Source organism: Pan paniscus, chromosome 19 (genome assembly GCF_029289425.2).
Source record: "Pan paniscus chromosome 19, NHGRI_mPanPan1-v2.0_pri, whole genome shotgun sequence".
Taxonomy (NCBI): domain Eukaryota; kingdom Metazoa; phylum Chordata; class Mammalia; order Primates; family Hominidae; genus Pan; species Pan paniscus.
Genome location: NC_073268.2, coordinates 66,263,345 through 66,282,623, shown reverse-complemented (window position 1 = coordinate 66,282,623; position 19,279 = coordinate 66,263,345). Strand labels below are relative to the sequence as shown.

General features: G+C 48.7%; 1 protein-coding gene across 3 annotated transcripts in view; it reads right to left on the bottom strand.

Annotated features, from left to right (window-relative positions):
* Positions 1-3,370: 3,370 nt before the first annotated feature.
* Positions 3,371-19,279, bottom strand: part of ITGA3 (integrin subunit alpha 3) — a 35,381-nt gene continuing 19,472 nt past the window's right edge. Inside the window, exons 12-25 of one of the 3 annotated variants that reach the window (XM_014342162.5) lie at positions 19,116-19,252; positions 18,376-18,525; positions 18,173-18,270; positions 17,733-17,880; positions 17,407-17,475; positions 16,731-16,810; positions 16,572-16,649; positions 15,930-16,032; positions 15,598-15,780; positions 15,299-15,421; positions 14,481-14,594; positions 13,464-13,562; positions 5,981-6,106; positions 3,371-4,743 (exon numbers count right to left, since the gene is read on the bottom strand). In XM_014342162.5, coding sequence (XP_014197648.1) covers positions 4,588-4,743; positions 5,981-6,106; positions 13,464-13,562; positions 14,481-14,594; positions 15,299-15,421; positions 15,598-15,780; positions 15,930-16,032; positions 16,572-16,649; positions 16,731-16,810; positions 17,407-17,475; positions 17,733-17,880; positions 18,173-18,270; positions 18,376-18,525; positions 19,116-19,252 — 1,664 coding nt within the window. In that variant the 3' untranslated portion in view covers positions 3,371-4,587. The other 2 variants (XM_003817468.7, XM_055101073.2) reach the window with 2 other exon arrangements.

Genomic DNA, 19,279 nt, shown 5'->3' with positions numbered 1-19,279 from the left:
GGGATAACAGGCATGTACTACCATGCCTGGCTAATTTTTGTAATTTTAGTAGAGACAGGGTTTCACCATGTTGGCCAGGCTGGTCTTGAATTCCTGACCTCAAGTGATCTGCTGGCTTCAACCTCCCAAAGTGCAGGGATTACAGGTATGAGGCACTGTGCTAGGCCATCAATGGCTCTCTTCTTCTTACTGGAGCCTTTCCAGTTGTCACACAATCGACTTTTGCTTAATTCTCCAGACTCCTCTCTCTACATTCCCCCATGCAGCTCCCAGCCATACCTGTCTGCTGCCTTGAACCAGCCTCTAATCTCTAAGCCACTGCAAATGCATCTCTTCTGTCTGGATCATTCTTTTCTTCCCAGCTTCACCTGCCCATTCTTCAGGTCTCAGCTGCTTAGTCATCCCTTCCTCCTGGAAGCCTTCCTTGATCCTACCAAGCTGGGTTATAGGCTCCCTTCAAGGGCTCCTTAGATCTCCTGGTCTTAGCAAATATTCGCAGTCTGGGTCACTGTCATCCAGACTGGGAATCCACAAGACCCCTTAAGAGAGGACAAGGAAAGATCAGGACATGTGAAACAGGTACCTCGTCGAGGAAAGGGATTGGCTGAAAGCTACCTGGACAAATCCAGGAAGGAGGGGTTAAAAGGAGCTGATGGTAGCTCTTATCAATTGAGTGAAAATTGTTTGCCAACTGATCTGTTTTCCCACTAGACTTTAAGCTCCATGAGGGCAGGGCAGGGGTTGTATCTGTCTTATTCACTGCCCTATCTCTAGCATCAGGCAGTACTCAGCACCTAGTAGGGAGGACAGGGTGAAAAAGAAGACAGGGCAAGCAGAGGAGCATACCACAGAGATATTCCAGAGAACCACCAAACATCCACTGGGCTAGCAATTAGGACGTGATTGATGATGCTGGTGAGTGCAGTTTTCAAGTGCACAGAATAATATATAGAATATTATGTACAAAAAAACCTGGCCCTCACTTTGGGAGGCTGAGGTAGGAGGATTGCTTGAGCCCAGGAGTTCGAGACCAGCCTGGGCAGCATAGCAAGATCTTGTCCCTACAAAAAATATAAAATTAGCTGAGTGTGGTGGCATGTACCTATAGTCCCAGCTACTTGGGAGGCTGAAGTAGGAAGATTGCTTGAGCCCCAGAGGTCAAGGCTGCAGTGAGCCAGAGCCATGATTGTGCCACGGCACTCCAATCTGGGTAACTGACTGAGACCCAGTCTCAAAAAAAAAAAAAAAAAAAGGCTTATTTCTGTGCCTAGCAATAAATGGTAGCTATTGCTGTTATTGTCAAAATTAAAGTAACAAGGAAAAGGCCGTGGCCTCTAAGGCTAGGTGTAGGAGAGGGAAAGAGATTTCCCATGACCCTCACCTTAGGCTGGACTTCCATAATGTGGGCTCTGTGCTTGGATAAGAACTCTTTCTGCAGAGCCTGCTGTAGGGTGCTAACAGCAGTGGTGTGATGTGGTACATCGTAGTCAAGTTTGGTTAGGTGATGCCGAGGTAAACTGCACCCCCACCGATTCCCAAATCTCCCACTATATGTACAGTGTGGGTTGGTGGGGGGGACTCTCCAAGGAGCTCAAGAAACTTGGCATTGCAGAGGGTTCTTTTACAGTGGGCATTGCTATATCTCTGCCAGTTATGTTTCTTTCATAATATGTAGCTCACGCTAGTTCTGAAAATGACCTATCCTCAAGAGTGTGTGTGTGTGTGTGGGGGGGGGTCTTCCTCAAGCAGTGGCTCACAGGAGACTGGGGGGTCTGTGAAACTGGCCAGAGGGATGTGTCAACACCCGTCTTAAGCAGGAAGTGGCTGTAAGGACAAGACTGGGCCGAGCTTTGACAACCCACACATGTTATGCCCAAAGAACTGGATCCCAGATTCTAGAAAATAAAGTGTGGTCTCCACTCACTGGGTTCTGAGAGCTTGGCAGCTCCGGGTAGGGGCTAGGGTTTTCCTTGGGAAAGTGGACATTCCATTGTCAGTCACCCTGGGAAGGGGCAAATCCCGGCACAGAAAGTGAGGAGGGGGAAAGGGGCGGACATTGGGCCCAGAACCCTGTTGTGAGCTGAGCGCTGGTGGAGGGAGGTGGGGCAGGCAGCTGCCACCACAAGGAGGCTGGGAGGCACCCAGGCATCGGGTGGGTCTCCCAGAACAGCCTGGGTCTGTGAGCTCTGAGCATATCTGACCTGGCTTCTACCTCTGCGCTTCTCTGGGTAGCAATTTCCAGCCTCCAGTGAAGTCTTGCCAAAGTTCACAGCCTTAAGGAAAATTAACGGAAGGACCTAGGCCACATTCCAGGTCACAGGGGGAACAGCCTTACTCCATTCCCCAGGCCTGTGTGGAGGCGACAAACCGAGGGCAAAGGAGGAAGCTGCTTTGGGAACCCAGGACATGGCAGGAAGCAAAGCGAAGGCTTGATCCACGTGCTGTTGCCATGTAAGCCAGGCACTCAAACACTCCCAAGGAGCTTCTGAAAGACCAGAGCTCTCAGCTCCTGGAGACTGGACCTTGTGACAGTTCAGCCTCTGCCGCCTTGGATCAGTGGTTTACCTTCTGATCTCTTATTGGCGCCTGGTGGTGGTTGTGGGGAAACCAAGGCAGAAAAGCAGGCTCTTACCTGAATTCAGCCCGACTAAGGGCTCTCCTCTCTCCACCCTTGCACCCAGCCTCCCTCCACAGCCTGCCAGGACTGCCTGTTCCTACAGCTGAGTAGCTTTTACCTCTTCCCGACCCTGCACACTGCCACCTCTGCCTGCTCGTCCCTCCCCAGGGTCAGCACACTGTCCTCCAAGAAGGCGTTCTGGGTTTCATCCATGTCTCCCAAGGCTTACCCTTCATCTTCTGTTCTGGATCTCTATGACTGACCCTTAGATGAGAGGATTCCTAAGAGCAGGGGCCAGTGTCACCTCCATCAATCTTTTTATTTTTCTTTGAGACAGAGTCTTGCTCTGTCGTTCAGGCTGGAGTGCAATGGCACGATCTCGGCTCACTGCAACCTCTGCCTCCTGGGTTCAAGTGAGTCTCCTACTTCAGCCTCCCAAGTAGCTGGGATTATAGGCATGTGCCACTGCGCCCAGCTAACTTTTGTATTTTTAGTAGACACAGGGTTTCACCATGTTGGCCAGGCTGGTCTTGAACTCCTGACCTCAGGTGATCTGTATGCCTTGGCCTCCCAAAGTGCTGGGATTACAGGTGTGAGCCACTGCACCTGGCCACCTCCATCAATCTTTACCCTCAAACCCGCAAGTCCCCAGACCTGGCTTCATCCTACCTAGGTGTTGGCTGGATGATATCATCATCCATTGACCTGGGGTTGGTAAAGGCTGGGGAGTGGGTGGAAGCAGATGCAGCTGCATACAAACTGGGAGCTGTTTATTGGTCGCCGTGAGAAGCCTATATACAAAGAAGGCACGAGGAGGGGGAGGGAATTCCCCTGCTACAGTACCATGGAAGGGGCTGGGGCTGGGGAGTGGGCCTGCCAACAGGCAGGGGTCAGGAGAGGTTTTCTGGAACTAGCCTCAGCTTCTCAAATGGGCCTTAGGACACAGCCCATGGGGGAGAGGGCAGAGCCAGGCTGGCTCTGAAAGCCAAGGATAGCTAAGAACTCCACCTCTAGGCCCCTGATGCATGGTCAGCGTGGGGTCTTGGCTGGATGGGGTGGGGAAGGGCCCCCTGCCTATTCTACATTCAAGTGTCGCTCCCTCCGTGGTCTTGCAGGGTCTCTCTGGGGCCTTCTGAGGCTGGCTGGTAGTGGTGAGTGAGAAGTGGCATCTCCTCTGTATCCTCCCAACATCTGTCTGTCCAGAATTGGTCCCCTCCTCTCTGTGGAGGATCCCGCCGTGCCCCAGCACAGTGAGCCCAGGCTACGTTGCCGTTTGCCTGTCTTTGTTCCTTCCTGCTGCACTCCCTGCGAGTTCAGTCTGTGGCCAAGGAGAGAGGCTTCACAGAGATGCAGGAAAGAAAGCCGTTCTGGGTCCTTCTTTCTAGTTCCTTTGCTGTTGGGTCTGAGCACGCCAGGTCCTCCAAGTGCCCCCGTAGACAACCTTAGGCAGGACCCCCACCTCTCTGGCATGGGTGTCATTGGGGGCCCAACAGCCAGCGGCCCGGGGGCTGCTCCCTGTCAGTAGTTTTGACAGCAAAGTCAATCCAGCGACTGTGGCTCAAGATGGATCCAGTGTGAAAGGGGGAGGTGTCACCACATTGCAGGGGCCTTTTCCTCCCGGCTCTGGTGGGAGGCTCTTTGGCTTGTTTTGGCGCTGGCAGAGGCTGAGACACGGCGAGCCCATGCACCATCCGTGATGCACCAGCACAGTCCACGAGCAGTGGGCCCCACGTGCATCTAGGGCACAGGACCGCAGTGCACTCGGCGTTGTAAGGTCCACAGCGCTGGCCCTCCTGCGGGAAGATCCCCAGGGCCAGACAGCATGTGCATGCTCTTGACGAGGTGTATGTGCCTGAGCCTGCTGCTACCAGCCTAAGGTGGTGGCCCCTGTGGACTGTCAGAGGCATAACTTATGATAAATAGGAAGAAAGGGGACACTGGGGGAGGAGGGGGTGGGATCAGGGAGGACGTCAGTAGTATTGGTCCCGAGTCTGCCAGCTGGTCACCCAGTGCTTCTTGGTGGGCAGGGTGCTCCCTGGAGGTGGGTAGCGCTCCTCCTCCCGGATCCGTACTGCGTGGTACTTGGGCATGATCTGATAATAGCGGGTCCGCTTAAAGAAGTCACACTGGAGTTGGAGGGAGAAGAGAAAGAACATTAGCATCCAGAGTTTGAGCCACCAGGAAGGAGTGCCAGGCCTCTCCCTCTCCCACCCAGAACTCCTCAAAGCCAGAACTCTTGACCGAAACGCATCCCATCTCCCTGCACTGAGATACGGAGGATGAGTTTCTCCACCCCAGGCCCCAGAGGAAGAAGGAGTTGAGGAAGGCAGAGAGCAGAGGAAGAGGCAGATGGAGACCGAGGGCAGCTGCAGAGACAGTGGATGGAATGGCCAGGAAGACTGGGCAGTCTACCCTGACCACAATGTTGGGAGTGGGTCCATTTGTTATCCTGGAAGGGTTGCTCAGGAGGAAACAGGCTAGTTCCCAGAAGGAGGGTCTCTACTGCTCCCCTCCTTCCCTAGGGGTGGAAATGGGAGTGTAGAATTATTCTGGATATGCCTGTGGTTTACAGAGATGGGGCCTGGCCTTGCCCTTGACCTTGTTCCAATCCCCAGAAAGCAAGGTCATCACAGAGAGGGTTTATGGCTCCCTCATGGGGTCCCAAGTCACCAAGGGGCTTAGGGGGAGGCTGATGAAAGCCAGACCAGGGGGCTGGAGGGACAGTCAGAATGACCTGATCTTTGAGGTGGTGGTGGGGACAGAATGAGGTCAGAGCAGGCCCATAAGGGAAGAGGAGCAGATAGGACAGAGTCAGAGGCCCGGCCAGCTGTGGGGCTCGGGGAAGGGGGCCCGGAGGCCGTGTTACCCAGGTGGGCCGGGGGCGGGGGGCTGCCCCCTCAGTAGTCGTCGGTCAGCCTCTCTGTCTCTGACGGCTGGCTCTTCATCTCCGCCTTCTGCCTCTTAGCTTCATACAGGGCGCGAGTGCGGGCTCGCTTGAAGAAGCCGCACTGCGGAGGGGAGGAGGTGGGGACGGGCCATCAGGGGGGCGCTGGGCTATCCTCACCAGCAGCACTCGTGGACCAGGGCTTTAGGGCTGGGGAGCCTGGGGGCTGGGGCTCAGTCCCAGCTTGGTGGTGTGGTCAGAAGCCAGAGCTCCTGGGTCCCCCTTTCCAGCTTGCAGCTCCCCCCACTAACCCAGGCCAGGGGTGAGCCTGTAAGCTGGTGGGAGAAGGTGGAGAGGACAGGGAGGAAGGGTGGGGGTGAGATGGAAGGGAGGACCGGGATGGGGAGACGTGGGTTGGAGGAAGGGCTGGTGAGTGTGCTGGTGGAGGTCCCGGAGCAGGAGTGGGCTGGGCTACTAACCTTCCACAGCAGGAGGATGATCAGCCCCAGCAGCAGCAGCCCTGCACCCACGGCCACCAGCACCAGCCACAGCTCGATTTCGGCCGGCAGCTCCTCCACCAGCTCCGAGTCAATGTCCACGGAGAACTGGAGCAGGGAGAGGAGGACTCAGCCCTGTGTCAGCCTGCTTAGGCCCATCCTCACCCTTCCTATCCTAGCTGGGCCCAGGCACCTGCTGTTTGTCCTGCTGCCAGTAGGGGGCAGCCTGGGACTGGAAAAAGCCTGTGCCTGCCCCACTGACAGCAGGTCCAGTGGTCCTTCCTGCTTCTCCCAGGCACAGACTTCACTTCAGAGGAGCGGCCTCAGATCTGGGAGGTGGCCTGGAGTCTGGGTGTGTGACCCACACATCTGGGCCTGGGTACCAGCTCCTTCCCTGATGAGCTGTGTGACCTTGGACAAGTAATTGCACCCCTCTGAATCTCATGCTTTCTGCTTTCTGATGAGGGGGATCATAATGACTACCTCATAGAATAGCAGAACGACCAAAAGCAGGGGTTCTGGAGCCACATTACCTGGGTTCTAGCCCAGGTTTGCTATTCACGAGCTGTTTGGCCTTGGCAAGTTACTTAACCTCTCTGTTGTTCATCTGTAAAATGGGAATATTACCTCTCTCATAGGTTGCTGGGGAGAATTAAGCGTGTTTGATATAAGAAAACTGCTTAGAGCAACACCTGCTACACAGCAAACACTCCATAAATATTCACCAAAAAAACCCCACAAAGAATTCATAGCATATATTCCCATTCTTTTTATTTTATTTTATTTTATTTTTTGGAGACAGAGTCTTGCTCTGTTGCCCAGGCTGGAGTGCAATGGTGGAATCTTGGCTCACCACCAGCTCCGCCTCCCAGGTTCAAGCGATTCTCCTGCCTCAGCCTCCCGAGTAGCTGGGATTACAGGCACGCACCATCACGCCTGGCTAATTTTGTATTTTTAGTGGAGACGAGGTTTCACCATGTTGGTCAGGCTGGTCTCGAACTCCCGACCTCAGGTGATCCACCCACCTCGGCCTCCCAAAGTGCTGGGATTACAGGCGTGAGCCACCATGCCCGGCTGATAGTCCCATTCTTTTTCTTCCCCTACAATGGAGATAAATACGAATGTGTGTGTATATGAGGTTTTTTTTTTTTTTTTGAGATGGAGTTTTGCTCTGTTGCTGAGGGTGGAGTGCAGTGGCACAATCTCGGCTCACTGCAACCACTGCCTCCCAGGTTCAAGCAATTCTCCTGCCGCAGCCTCCGAAGTAGCTGGAATTTCAGGCGTGCACCACCGTGCCCAATTAATTTTTGAATTTTTAGTAGAGACAGGGTTTCACCATGTTGGCCAGGCTGGTCTCAAACTCCTGAACTCAGGTGATCCATCTGCCTTGGCCTCCCAAAGTGCTGGGATTACAGGTGTGAGCCACTGTGCCCAGCCGTGTTTTTTCTGACTATACATGATTTTCACTTCTTTTAAAATTATTTTGATGATTTTTAAAAAAATACAGATGATATAAAGAAAACTAAAGGTTCCCAGTTATATATATAATCTAATATATATATTATAAATGTATAATATATATAATCTAATATATGTTATATGTATAATATATATAATCTAATATATATGTATAATATATATAATCTAATATATATTATATATGTATAATATATATAATCTAATCTATATTATAAATATATAATATATAATCTAATCTATATTATACATATATAATATATATAATCTAATATATATTATAAATATATAATATATAATCTAATATATATTGTAAATATATAATATATAATCTAATACATATTATAAATATACAATATATAATCTAATACATATTATAAATATACAATATATAATCTAATATATATATTATTAATATACAATATATAATCTAATATATATATTATAAATATACAATATATAATCTAATATATATAATAAACATATAATATATATAATCTAATATATATAATAAACATATAATATATAATCTAATATATATAATAAACATATAATATATATAATCTAACATATATATTATAAACATATAATATATATAATCTAACATATATTATAAACATATAATATACATAATCTAACATATATATTATAAACATATAATATACATAATCTAACATATATATTATAAACATATATACATAATCTAACATATATATTATAAACATAATATACATAATCTAACATATATTATAAACATAATATACATAATCTAATATATATAATAAACATATAATATACATAATCTAATATATATATTATAAACATATAATATAATCTAATATATATAATAAACCTATAATATAATCTAATATATATATTATAAACCTATAATATACACAATCTAATATATATATTATAAACCTATAATATACACAATCTAATATATATTATAAACCTATAATATACATAATCTAATATATATTATAAACCTATAATATACATAATCTAATATATATTATAAACCTATAATATACATAATCTAATATATATTATAAACCTATAATATACATAATCTAATATATATTATAAACCTATAATATACATAATCTAATATATATTATAAACCTATAATATACATAATCTAATATATATTATAAATCTATAATATACATAATCTAATATTATAAATCTATAATATACATAATCTAATATATATTATAAATCTATAATATACATAATCTAATATATATTATAAATCTATAATATACATAATCTAATATACATTATAAATCTATAATATACATAATCTAATATACATTATAAATCTATAATATACATAATCTAATATATATTATAAATCTATAATATACATAATCTTATATTATAAATCTATAATATACATAATCTAATATATATTATAAATCTATATGTATAATCTAATATATATTATAAATCTATAATACGTATAATCTAATATATTATAAATCTATAATATGTGTATAATCTAATATATAATAAATCTATAATGTATAATCTAATATATATAATAAATCTATAATGTATAATCTAATATATATTATAAATCTATAATGTATAATCTAATATATATTATAAATCTATAATGTATAATCTAATATATATTATAAATCTATAATGTATAATCTAATATATATTATAAATCTATAATGTATAATCTAATATATATTATAAATCTATAATATATATATATTTTTGAGACAGAGTTCCATTCTGTTGCCCAGGCTGGAGTGCAGGGGCACAATCTTGGCTCACTGCAACCTCTGCCTCCTGGGCTCAAGCAATTCTCCTGCCTCAGCCTCCTGAGTTTCTGAGATTACAGGTGCCCACCACCACAACCAGCTCATTTTTGTATTTTTACTACAGACGGGTTTCACCATGTTGGCCAGGCTGGTCTTGAACTCCTGACCTCAAGTGGTCCACCTGCCTCGACCTCCCAAAGTGCTGGGATTACAGGCGTGAGCCACCATGCCCAGCTGGTTCCCAGTAATTTTAATATCTAGAAATTACGATCTCTGTAATCTCTGGTGAATCTCTTTCCATAGTTTTAAATATGGAATATTAATATGATCTACATAAATGGGATCATGTCACATACACCCTTCAGCAACCTCCCTTCCTCCCTCTCTTCCTTCCTCCCTTTTCTTTCTTTTTTTTTTTTAAGACAGTCTCACTCTGTCGCCCAGGCTGGAGTGCAGTGGTGCGATCTTGGCTCACTGCAACCTCCGTGTCCTGGGTCCAAGCAATTCTCCTACCTCAGCCTCCCGAGTAGCTGGGATTACAGGTGCCTGCCACCACCCCAGCATTTTTAGTAGAGCCGGGGTTTCACCACATTGGCCAGGCTGGTCTCGAACTCCTGACCTCAGGTGATCTGCCCGCCTCAGCCTCCCAAAGTGCTGGGATTACAGGCGTGAGCCACCACGCCCGGTCTCTTTCTTTTCTTTTTAAGACAGGGTCTCACTGTGTTGCTCAGGCTGGAGTGCAATAACACAAACATGAATCACTGGAGACTCCACCTCCTGGGCTCAAGTGATTCTCCTGCCTCAGCCTCCAGTGTAGCTGGGACCATGTGCCACCACATCCAGATAATTTCTTGATTTTTTTTGTAGAGATGGGTCTCACTTTGTTACCCAGGATAGCCTCAAACTCCTAGGCTCAAGCGATCCTCCTACCTTGGCCTCCAAAAGTGTTAGGATTGTAGGCATGAGCCACCATGCCCAGCCAGCAACCTGTTTTTTTTTCACTTAATATCATCATCTTTTCACGTCAATTGGTAAAGATCAGCCTAATCTCTTCTGAGGACTGCACAGTCATTGAAGGAAATGTACCATAATTTATTGAACCAATCTCCTACTGAAAGACATTTAGATTGTTTCCAACTTTCTGCCATTATAAATAATTATCTAAAATATCCCCATATATTTATCTTTGTATACTTGTCCTATTAGCTCCTTACAATATATTCTCATGTACTGGATCTAAGGAAATGGGCACTTTAAATTTTAATAGATACTGAAAACTTCATCTCCTAAAAGAATCTACCAATTTATCATCCAAATCAATAGCATTTCTCTCCACCTCATCAGCATTAGACAGCATTATTCTTTTTTTTTTTTTTTTTTTTTTTTTTTTGAGACAGAGTCTCACTCTGTCGTCCAGGCTGGAGTGCAGTGGAGTGATCTTGGCTCACTACATTTATCTCTTAGGTTCAAGCGATTCTTCTGCCTCAGCCTCCTGAGTAGCTAGAATTACAGGCATGCACCACCACACCCAGTTAATTTTTGTATTTTTAATACAGATGGGGTTTCACCATGTTGCCCAGGCTAGTCTCGAACTGAACTCAAATGATCCACCCGCCTTGGCCTCCTAAAGTGCTGGGATTACAGGTGTGAGCCACAGCGCCTGGCCAGCATTATTTTTTTTAATATTTCCCAATCTGATAGGCAAGAAAAATCTTGTTGCTATGATTTATATTTCTTTGTGAGCAAGATGAACATTTGTATTTCACTCTATGTATGCTGCCAATTGATATCCTTTATATATTAAAAAATACATATCAATATTTTGTCATATATGCTGTAAACATTTTTAAAAAGCAGTATATCATTTGCCCATTTAGTTTCTTTTTTTTTTTTTTTTTGAGGCAAGATGTCACTCTGTCACCCAGGCTGGAATACAGTGGCATGATCACGACTCACTGCAGCCTCAACCTCCTGAGCTCAAGCGATTCTCCTGCGTCAGCCTCCCAAGTAGCTGGGACTACAGGTGTGCACCACCACACCCAGCTAATTTTTGTTTTGATTTGTAGAGATAAGGTCTCACCATGTTGCCCAGGCTAATGTGGAACTCCTGGGCTCAAGCAATCTGCCTGCCTCAGTCTCCAAAGTGCTGGGATTACAAGTGTGAGCCACTGTGCCCAGCCTCTTTTAGTTTCTTTACTATCTCTTTTGCTGTATACAGATTTAAATTTTCATAGAGTCTAATTTATCAAAATTTTCCTGTGACTTCTGGGTTTATAACTCACTCTTCCCATAATTAAATTACTATTAAGTTACTATTAAAGTGTTCTGTATATTGTATCCTGGCATGTTAGGTTTTAATTGCTACATGTAGATAGTTAATCTAACTGTATTTTTGTTTATGTTGTGAAGTAGAGGTTTGTCTTTATTTTCCAAATGTGTTCTCCCAACACTACTTAATAATCTACCTTTCTCCACAGATTAAAAATGCCATCTGTACCATAAAGTTCTATTTTGTTCCACTGATCTTTCTGGCCCTTCATCTACCTCTTCTGTACTACATTAATTGATCTTAGGAAATGTACAATAATGTACATAACCAACCCTGCATTCATCTCCCTATAAGTATCTCCCACGTATCTTCACTTATATCCTTTTCACAACAAATTATTAGCAATTTTATATTTATTCTTCTAGATGCAACTCAGATTCAAGATTGGGAACTTCTTTTTCAAGTTTCCTGAATCCTACTGAGACTGGAATAATTTGGGTGGGAAGATCTGACAACTTGATAATACAATATTGACTTTTTTCTAATCATTACTCAAGTTTTTGCTGCATATTTGTTATATTTATTCCCAGATGCTCTATCACTTTTCTGATGAATTTGAATGGGATCTTTTCAACTATATTTTTGATTGGTTATTGCTAGCATGTAGGAAACCTAGGGGGTTTGGGTATTTTGATCTTGTTTTGACCTCTTGGACTTCCTGAATTATCTGATTGGGTCTAATAGCTTTTTGGGCCGGGTGTGGTAGCTAATACCTGTAATCCCAGTGTTTTGGGAAGCTGAGGTGGGAGGACTACTTGAGACCAGGAGTTCAAGACCAGCCTGGGCAGCACAGTGAGACCTCATGTCTACTAAAAATAAAAAATTAGGCCAGGCATGGTGGCTCATGCCTGTAATCCCAGCACTTTGGGAGGCCGAGGCAGGTGGATCACAAGGTCAGGAGATCGAGACCATCCTGGCTAACAAGGTGAAACCCTGTCTGTACTAAAAATACACAAATTAGCCGGGCGTGGTTGTGGGCGCCTGTAGTCCCAGCTACTTGGGAGGCCAAGGCAGGAGAATGGCATGAACCAGGGAGGCAGAGCTTGCAGTGATCGTGCCACTGCATTCCAGCCTGGCCACAGAGTGAGGCTCCATCTCAAAAAATAAATAAATAAATACATGAATAAATAAATAAATTAGCTGGGCATCGTGGTACATGGCTGTAGTCTCAGCTACTCAGGAGGCTGAGGTGGGAGGATTTCTTGAGCCCAGGAGTTCAGGACTACACTGCATTCCAGCTGGGGCAACAGAGTGACACCATCTCTGAAGCAAAATAAAATAAAATGATAGCTTTTCCGTTGCTTCTCTTTTCTGCCACGTAGATGATGACATCATCTGTCAATACTCACCAGGTTCTCATGGCTGAACCTCCCTCCATTCTGCCTTGATATCTTGCCTTTCTCTCTATACATACATATTGCCTGTGGCGGGAAGCTCACAGGTCCATAGTGGATGTGACAATGGGTGAGATAATCAGGAGACCCACGTTCCAGCCCCTGACAAGCTGTGCCACTTTGGGGAGGCCACTCAAGTCTCTCTAGGCCTCAGCCTCTCAGCCATAAAATAGAGAGGCAGTCCCAGCCCTACTCTTCATGGAGGTGTTGTGCAGATCAAAGAAGCTAATGCAGTGGTTCTCAGCCCTAGCTGCACATTAGCATCACTTGGGGGACCTTTAAACACAGCAATCCCGGAATTCACTCCCAGGGACCCGGGGTTAATTGCTCTGGGTGCAGTCCAGACACCAGAACTCCTCCAGATACTCTTACCGTGCGGCCAAGATTGAGAACCATACGGCTGAAGTGCGTCAGTGTGCTCTTAAAAGATGCCCTGTACTCTCAAGCTCTGGCTGGAGACTGCTGTCCTAGTGAACACGCGCACTCACCCACGTGGTCTTGTTCTCCATGTTGATGGTGGGGATGCTGGTTCGGAGGAATAGGGTAGCCCAGCCATTTACCCGGACTCGGTCAAAGTCTCTGTAATCCTGGATTGGGAGTGGGGTGGGTCAAGGGGAACACTTGACACTTCTCTGAGCCTACCTCCGACCCTAAGCTTCCCCACCCCATCACCCTCCCACCAAGTAGCATCCTTAAACAGCACCCCAAAGGATCTGTCAGCCAGGCCTCCCCTCCACACACAAATGCACATCATTCATTTATTTGTTCATTCATTTGTGCGTCAGGTCCTGTGCTGGATGCTGGGGACAACCGAAACAATGAAGGTCACAGTCTAGGTCAGGCCTGTGGGCTAAATCTGGACTGGCACCTGCTGTTGTAAATGAAGTATTTTTGGCGCACGGCCACACCCATTCATTTGTCTATGGCTGTTTGTGTGGTGCAATGGCAGTACTGGGTAGTTGCAACAGAAACTCTATGGCCCGCCAAGTTGAAAAGATTTCTAATCTAGTCATGTACAGAAAAAGTTTGGTCTAGATGGCATGAGAAAGTGGGCACGTGAGGCATTGCAACCCAGAGTCGAGCGTGATAAATGGCATGTGTGGCTTCTGAGAAAGTTAGGTGGGTGGCCATTGGAAGAGAGGTCATTTTCAGCTGGAAAAGCCAGAAAAGAGCTCACTGATGGTGAAGCATCTGACAGGGACCTTGAAAACGAAATAGGGGTTTACACGCAGAGATAAAAGGGGAAATGAGCATTCCAGGGTTAAGGAACACCCTGGGGAAACGCATGGAGGTGGGACAGTAATGGACACATAACAGAATAACGGACACGAGAAAGGTCATTTTGGCTGGGGACAAACACATACACATCCATGCAAAGACACGCAAATCTCACACACACACACACACACACACACAGCCCTGCTATGACCCTGGACTCGCCCTCTCCCTGTTGTTCTCTCCCTCAGGGTGGATGGTAGGAGAGACCTTCAGACCCAGGCACTGACCTCGATGAAGGTGCTGTTCCACACTCGTGCCTTCACAGTCACGTTGGTGACAATGGGGGCATCAGGGATGGGGCACTCTAGCCACACACAGTGGGCACGCTCTGTGGCACAGGTCTGAGGCGGGCAGGGAACGCAAGACGTGACATAGTCTGAGTCTCCAGATTCTTCATCCCTTGCTCCTTACCTCCCGCCCCTTCCAGGCTTTGTCTCACCCCTGGGTGACCCAAAGGGGTCTGACATCCTTTCACTCGTGCACACGTCCCCCAACCTCACAGCTATGCATTTCAGACACACTCTTTGGGCCAAGCTCATATAATGCCAGGCACATGGATAACATGGAATCTGGCCCCTGCTTGTGTAAACAGGGCCCAACCGCCTACACCTGCTTCCCAGCCAGCTCCCTGCCCCTGGGACACCACCTCCCACTCTCCACCCAGCTAGGCTTCAACCAGCTTGCCAGGCCCGCTCTCCTCTCCTTTCCTGCAGAGGGCACACGCACCACCCACCATTGCCCTGCCCGACACTGCCTCCTGCTGGCCAAAGCTCTGAGCAGCTCTATCGCCCCCAACAGGCTGGGGTTCCTTGGAGCAGAGCCAGTGCCTCCTCCTTTGGTCCCTTGTCTTCAATGCTCCCCCATCAGAGTGGAGAACCCTCTGAGGGCAGGAGATGAGGCTCCCTGCTCTGTCTGGAGGCTCCCAAGAGCAGGGGCCTCATCACCTCATCACACTGAGGTCTCCCTTGCTTTGTGTGCCCCTGGTGCCCAGGCACCCTGTGATGGGATGGATGCAATCCCCTCCAACCTCGCCCTGGCCACTCACCAGCACAGTCTCAGACTTGGCTTTTTTGGCAGCAGCCAGAGTGACAGGTGGGGGGCCCTGGCCTCCCCCTGGATCCAGCTGTCGCCGCCTGCGCTGTGGGGATGATGGCCTGTCCCCAGGGTCCTGGAGAGGAAATAGGAGATTTGCTGGCAGGGCAGAGGAAGAATTGGGAGCAGGGTTGCAGGAAAGGAAAGGGTAGGAGAGACAGCTTGCCAAAGGGGTATGAGGGGAGGGAGGGGAAGACACTGGCCTTTCTGCCCTGTAGCATGCAAATGAAATATCCCTGATAGTGTCCTTACAGAAAGAGTGAGGTTGAGAGGGTTGATAAGGTCTCCAGGTGGTCGGCAGGGCCAGGACCCATTGCCATGGACGGTGATCTCCGTGGGATACAGCAGCCACTTGCCATTGCTGACTTCATAGGGCCACTCCAGACCTAGGACCAGGGTCCCCAGGCCCACCAGCCCCTCCCCCATTGGGCCCACCTGTGGGCACAAGATGTGTCATAGTCATTATCTCCTGGAAAACCACCTCCATCTTACCAACCCCCAACCCTCCCACCTTCAGACCCCAGAGAAAATAAAAATAATCCTTCCTAGAAGTCCCCAGCCCAGGACTCTGGCGAGCCCCTTACCTGGAATTCATACTTGAGGGGGCTTCCTACATCCTCCACAGTTTTCATGCCAGACTCACCCATCACTGTCCCCCCAAAGAAGCTTTGTAGCCGGTGATTTACCCTAGGGGTAAGAAGGATGCTGGAGTCACGGGGGACAAGAGACCAGGGCCCTGGCAGAGGGGGTTGGGCACCAAAGCTGGTTAACTGTAGCCCCTCTGACATCAGTCACCTCAATAGAAACCTCAGCTCTGCATTTACAAGCTTTATGGACTCAAGCAAGCTATTTATCCTCTCTGAGCCTCAGTCTCCTCATCTGTAAAATGGACTTAATCATAGCTATTGTATCACAGGGCTGCTGTGAGAAGTCATTGAGATGATGTATATAAAATCCTTAGCACAATGAGCTCTTATAAAATGGTAGGGACAACACCTTAGCCCCGGGGTTGCTGATTCCTCCATTTCTGCCTGCTTTACAGGGGGAATAGTAATGGTAACGATAGTGATTGTTGTTGTTAAGAAAAGGATGATCCAGGGAAAGTGGAGGCCTGCGGACACTGGGCCAAGAGAGGGGTCAGAGGAGCTTGGGAGATAGCTTGGGGATAGGGAACCCTAGCTTAGGCACAGCAGGCTGGGGTGGGGGTGGTGGAGAGCGGTACCCACATGGTAAGCGAGGTCTGGAGTGTATAGTCCACCAGCAGAGTGAGGGTCATGGGCCACAGGTTGTCCTGGTGACTCGACCTTGGGAGGAAATGCAGGGGTTAGGAAGGTGATCCAAGATACCTCAGCCCTGACCCAGACTGGCTTTTCGAGGTCACTCACGTGGAGAGCTGCAGCTGCACCTGAAGGTCCCTTGTGTGCAGGGTCACCCCGATGACCTCAAAGGCGATGAGCAGCTCCATCTGCCACAAGGGTCAGGGAGGCAGAGAGTGGCATATGGGGCCTGGCGGAGGTGATATCATGGGGAAGGAGGGGATGCACACTATTCTAGTTGGCTTTCTGGCCTTCTCCTCCTCCTCCTGTTCTGGGTGAGGGGTCTCTACCTCCCCACCCCACCTCTGCCTTCCTTTCCCCCTTTTTTTCCATCAGGTCACATCTCTGCTACTTTTGAGCTACATAACCTTGAGCAGGTAACTGAAACTTTCTAAGTGTGTGTTTCCTCTTCTGTAAAAGAGCATCTACCTCCTCAGAAGGCTATGAGAATTATATCACATCAAAGAAGCACAGTGTTGGGCTCGGGCTGGCACACAGTTGGTGCTTGGTCAAACTGGTTTCCTCCCCTCCACCTGCTCTAGCTTTGTGCACAGCTCCCTAGCAGCCCCATTTGTCTTAGTTTCTGGGCCTCTTCTCACCCTCTACTGAGTCTCTCCTCCCGCACTGTGGCTCTCCACTTCGAGAGAGCCCAGAAAGCAGGCAGGCCGAGGCTAGAAGGACAAGGAGCTCATCAGAGGTGCAGCCTGGGACCCAGGAGGACTGGGAGGATGTGGCCGGTGCTCACCCTCTGGTTCCGTTTGAAGGGGTTCCCCAGCTCGCAAAAGATGGTCTCATTAGCTTGGCAGGCCCCAGGCTGAGGAAAGAAGGCGACTAAGGTCAGGGTCGGGTCAAAGTAGGGCTTGTCCTCCCTCCTCTGTGGTGCAAGGTCAGAAGCCCTAGAGCTTGAGAGCCGGATTCTCCAAGCAGCAGAGACGCTAAGGCCCCCAAGAAGGCCCAGACCAGAGGAGGTGGGCACGTGGCAGACGACAACACCTGCACAGGACATGGATATGGGGATGCAAAGACGCGGGGAGCCCTGCTTGGGCTCTGAGCCGGCCGGCGGGCACTCACGGGGCGCACTGAGGACAGCAGCAGGGCGGGAGGCACCACCAGGGTGAGCAGCGCCTCGTGGGCGTCCTCCCCGGAGCGCTCCGAGGTCCGGGTGTTCGTCACGTTGATGCTCAGGAGCAATTTCCGGACGTCTCTGCTGTACTGGAGCCTGAGAGCAGGAGCCCAGGACTCAGCCAAGAGCCCCGCCCCCAGGGCCCTCCCGGATCAACTAGGCCCCGCCCCTGGGGTCTCCTAGGTGAGAAAAGCCCATCTTGGGACAGCCAGGCCCCGTCCTCTAGTCGCACCTGGAGGAGAAAGCCCCGTTTCTGACCATCCCACCTGTTCCCACTAAAGCCCTGTCCCTGGGCTCGCCTTGCCATGAGGTCCCGCCCCCACCCTGCCAGTTAATGAGGCCCCGTCCCACCCTTGGCCGATTAACGCGGCCGGCGGCCCACAGCCACCTGCTCAGCTTCTGCTGCTGCTCTGACACGAAGGCTGCCCGCATCTGCAAGTTGCTCTCACACTTGTTGTCAGGCCCGCACTCCTTCTGGAACTGGACCTGGGGGGTGGCCGGAGGTGTGAGGGCCGCACCACCCCCAGTGCCCTCTCGCCCCACCGCCCTTCTGGCCCCTGGTCTTCCAGTCCAGGTGCCAGCCCCACTCACCTCAGTGTGGTTCTCCAGAGCCTGTGCCTGGTTGAGGATCGGGTAGGCGTCCAGGGACCGCAGCCCCAGCCGGGGGCGATCGGGCATCCGCAAAGGTAAAGAGTAGTTCATGGAGATGATGATGGGGCGGAGTTTGTCACGGAGGTTGTCCTGGGGAGAGAGGGTGAGCTGAGCCCGGCCCTGCACTGCTCCCTGCCCCAGCTGAATCCTCACACCACCCTGAACCCCAGAGAAGAGCTGGACCACCCCCCCACCCTGAAAACCTGACAGTTAGGCTGAACTCCCTCCAGTCCGGTCGCCAAATTGCGACTTCCTACTATCCTGACCCTCCAAGAGGACAGACAGGGCTTCTCCTCCTCAAAAGTCCCTTCACCTCCCCATCCACAGGGTCCCCAGGTTGAGCTCTCCCCTTCCACCCTGATGTCCCAGAGAGGGACTGACCTTGCTCCCTACTCAGGGACCCCTTTTCCCAGAGGTGGGCTGAGCCAAGAGCTCCCACACTCCTCACTTTCCTTGGAGGTAATAAGCCCTTTGGCCCCATCCCCACCCCAAGGGTCTCCATCGCTCCTCATGTGTGGGTGCTGTACACTGTACTCCTACACACCAATAGCCTTCCAAACCGATGTCCCCAACCTCTGTCTCTGGGGAGACCCCCGTCCCTCACCCTTGATCTAGGGGGACACTGGCCACCTCCTCCAGGGACCTGGGAGCCCTCATCCTGACCCTTGCTCCTCCCTCACCATCAGGAGCAGCTCCAGCTTCTGGCAGCGCATCTCGGGCATGGAGAAGAAGCCGTGGAAGACAGCGGACTCACTGCCGGCAAAGCGGAGCCGGGGCGGCCGGCGGTCCCTGTCAGCCTCCAGAGTGTAGGCCAGGGCTACAGGTAGACAGGGTGGTCAGCAAG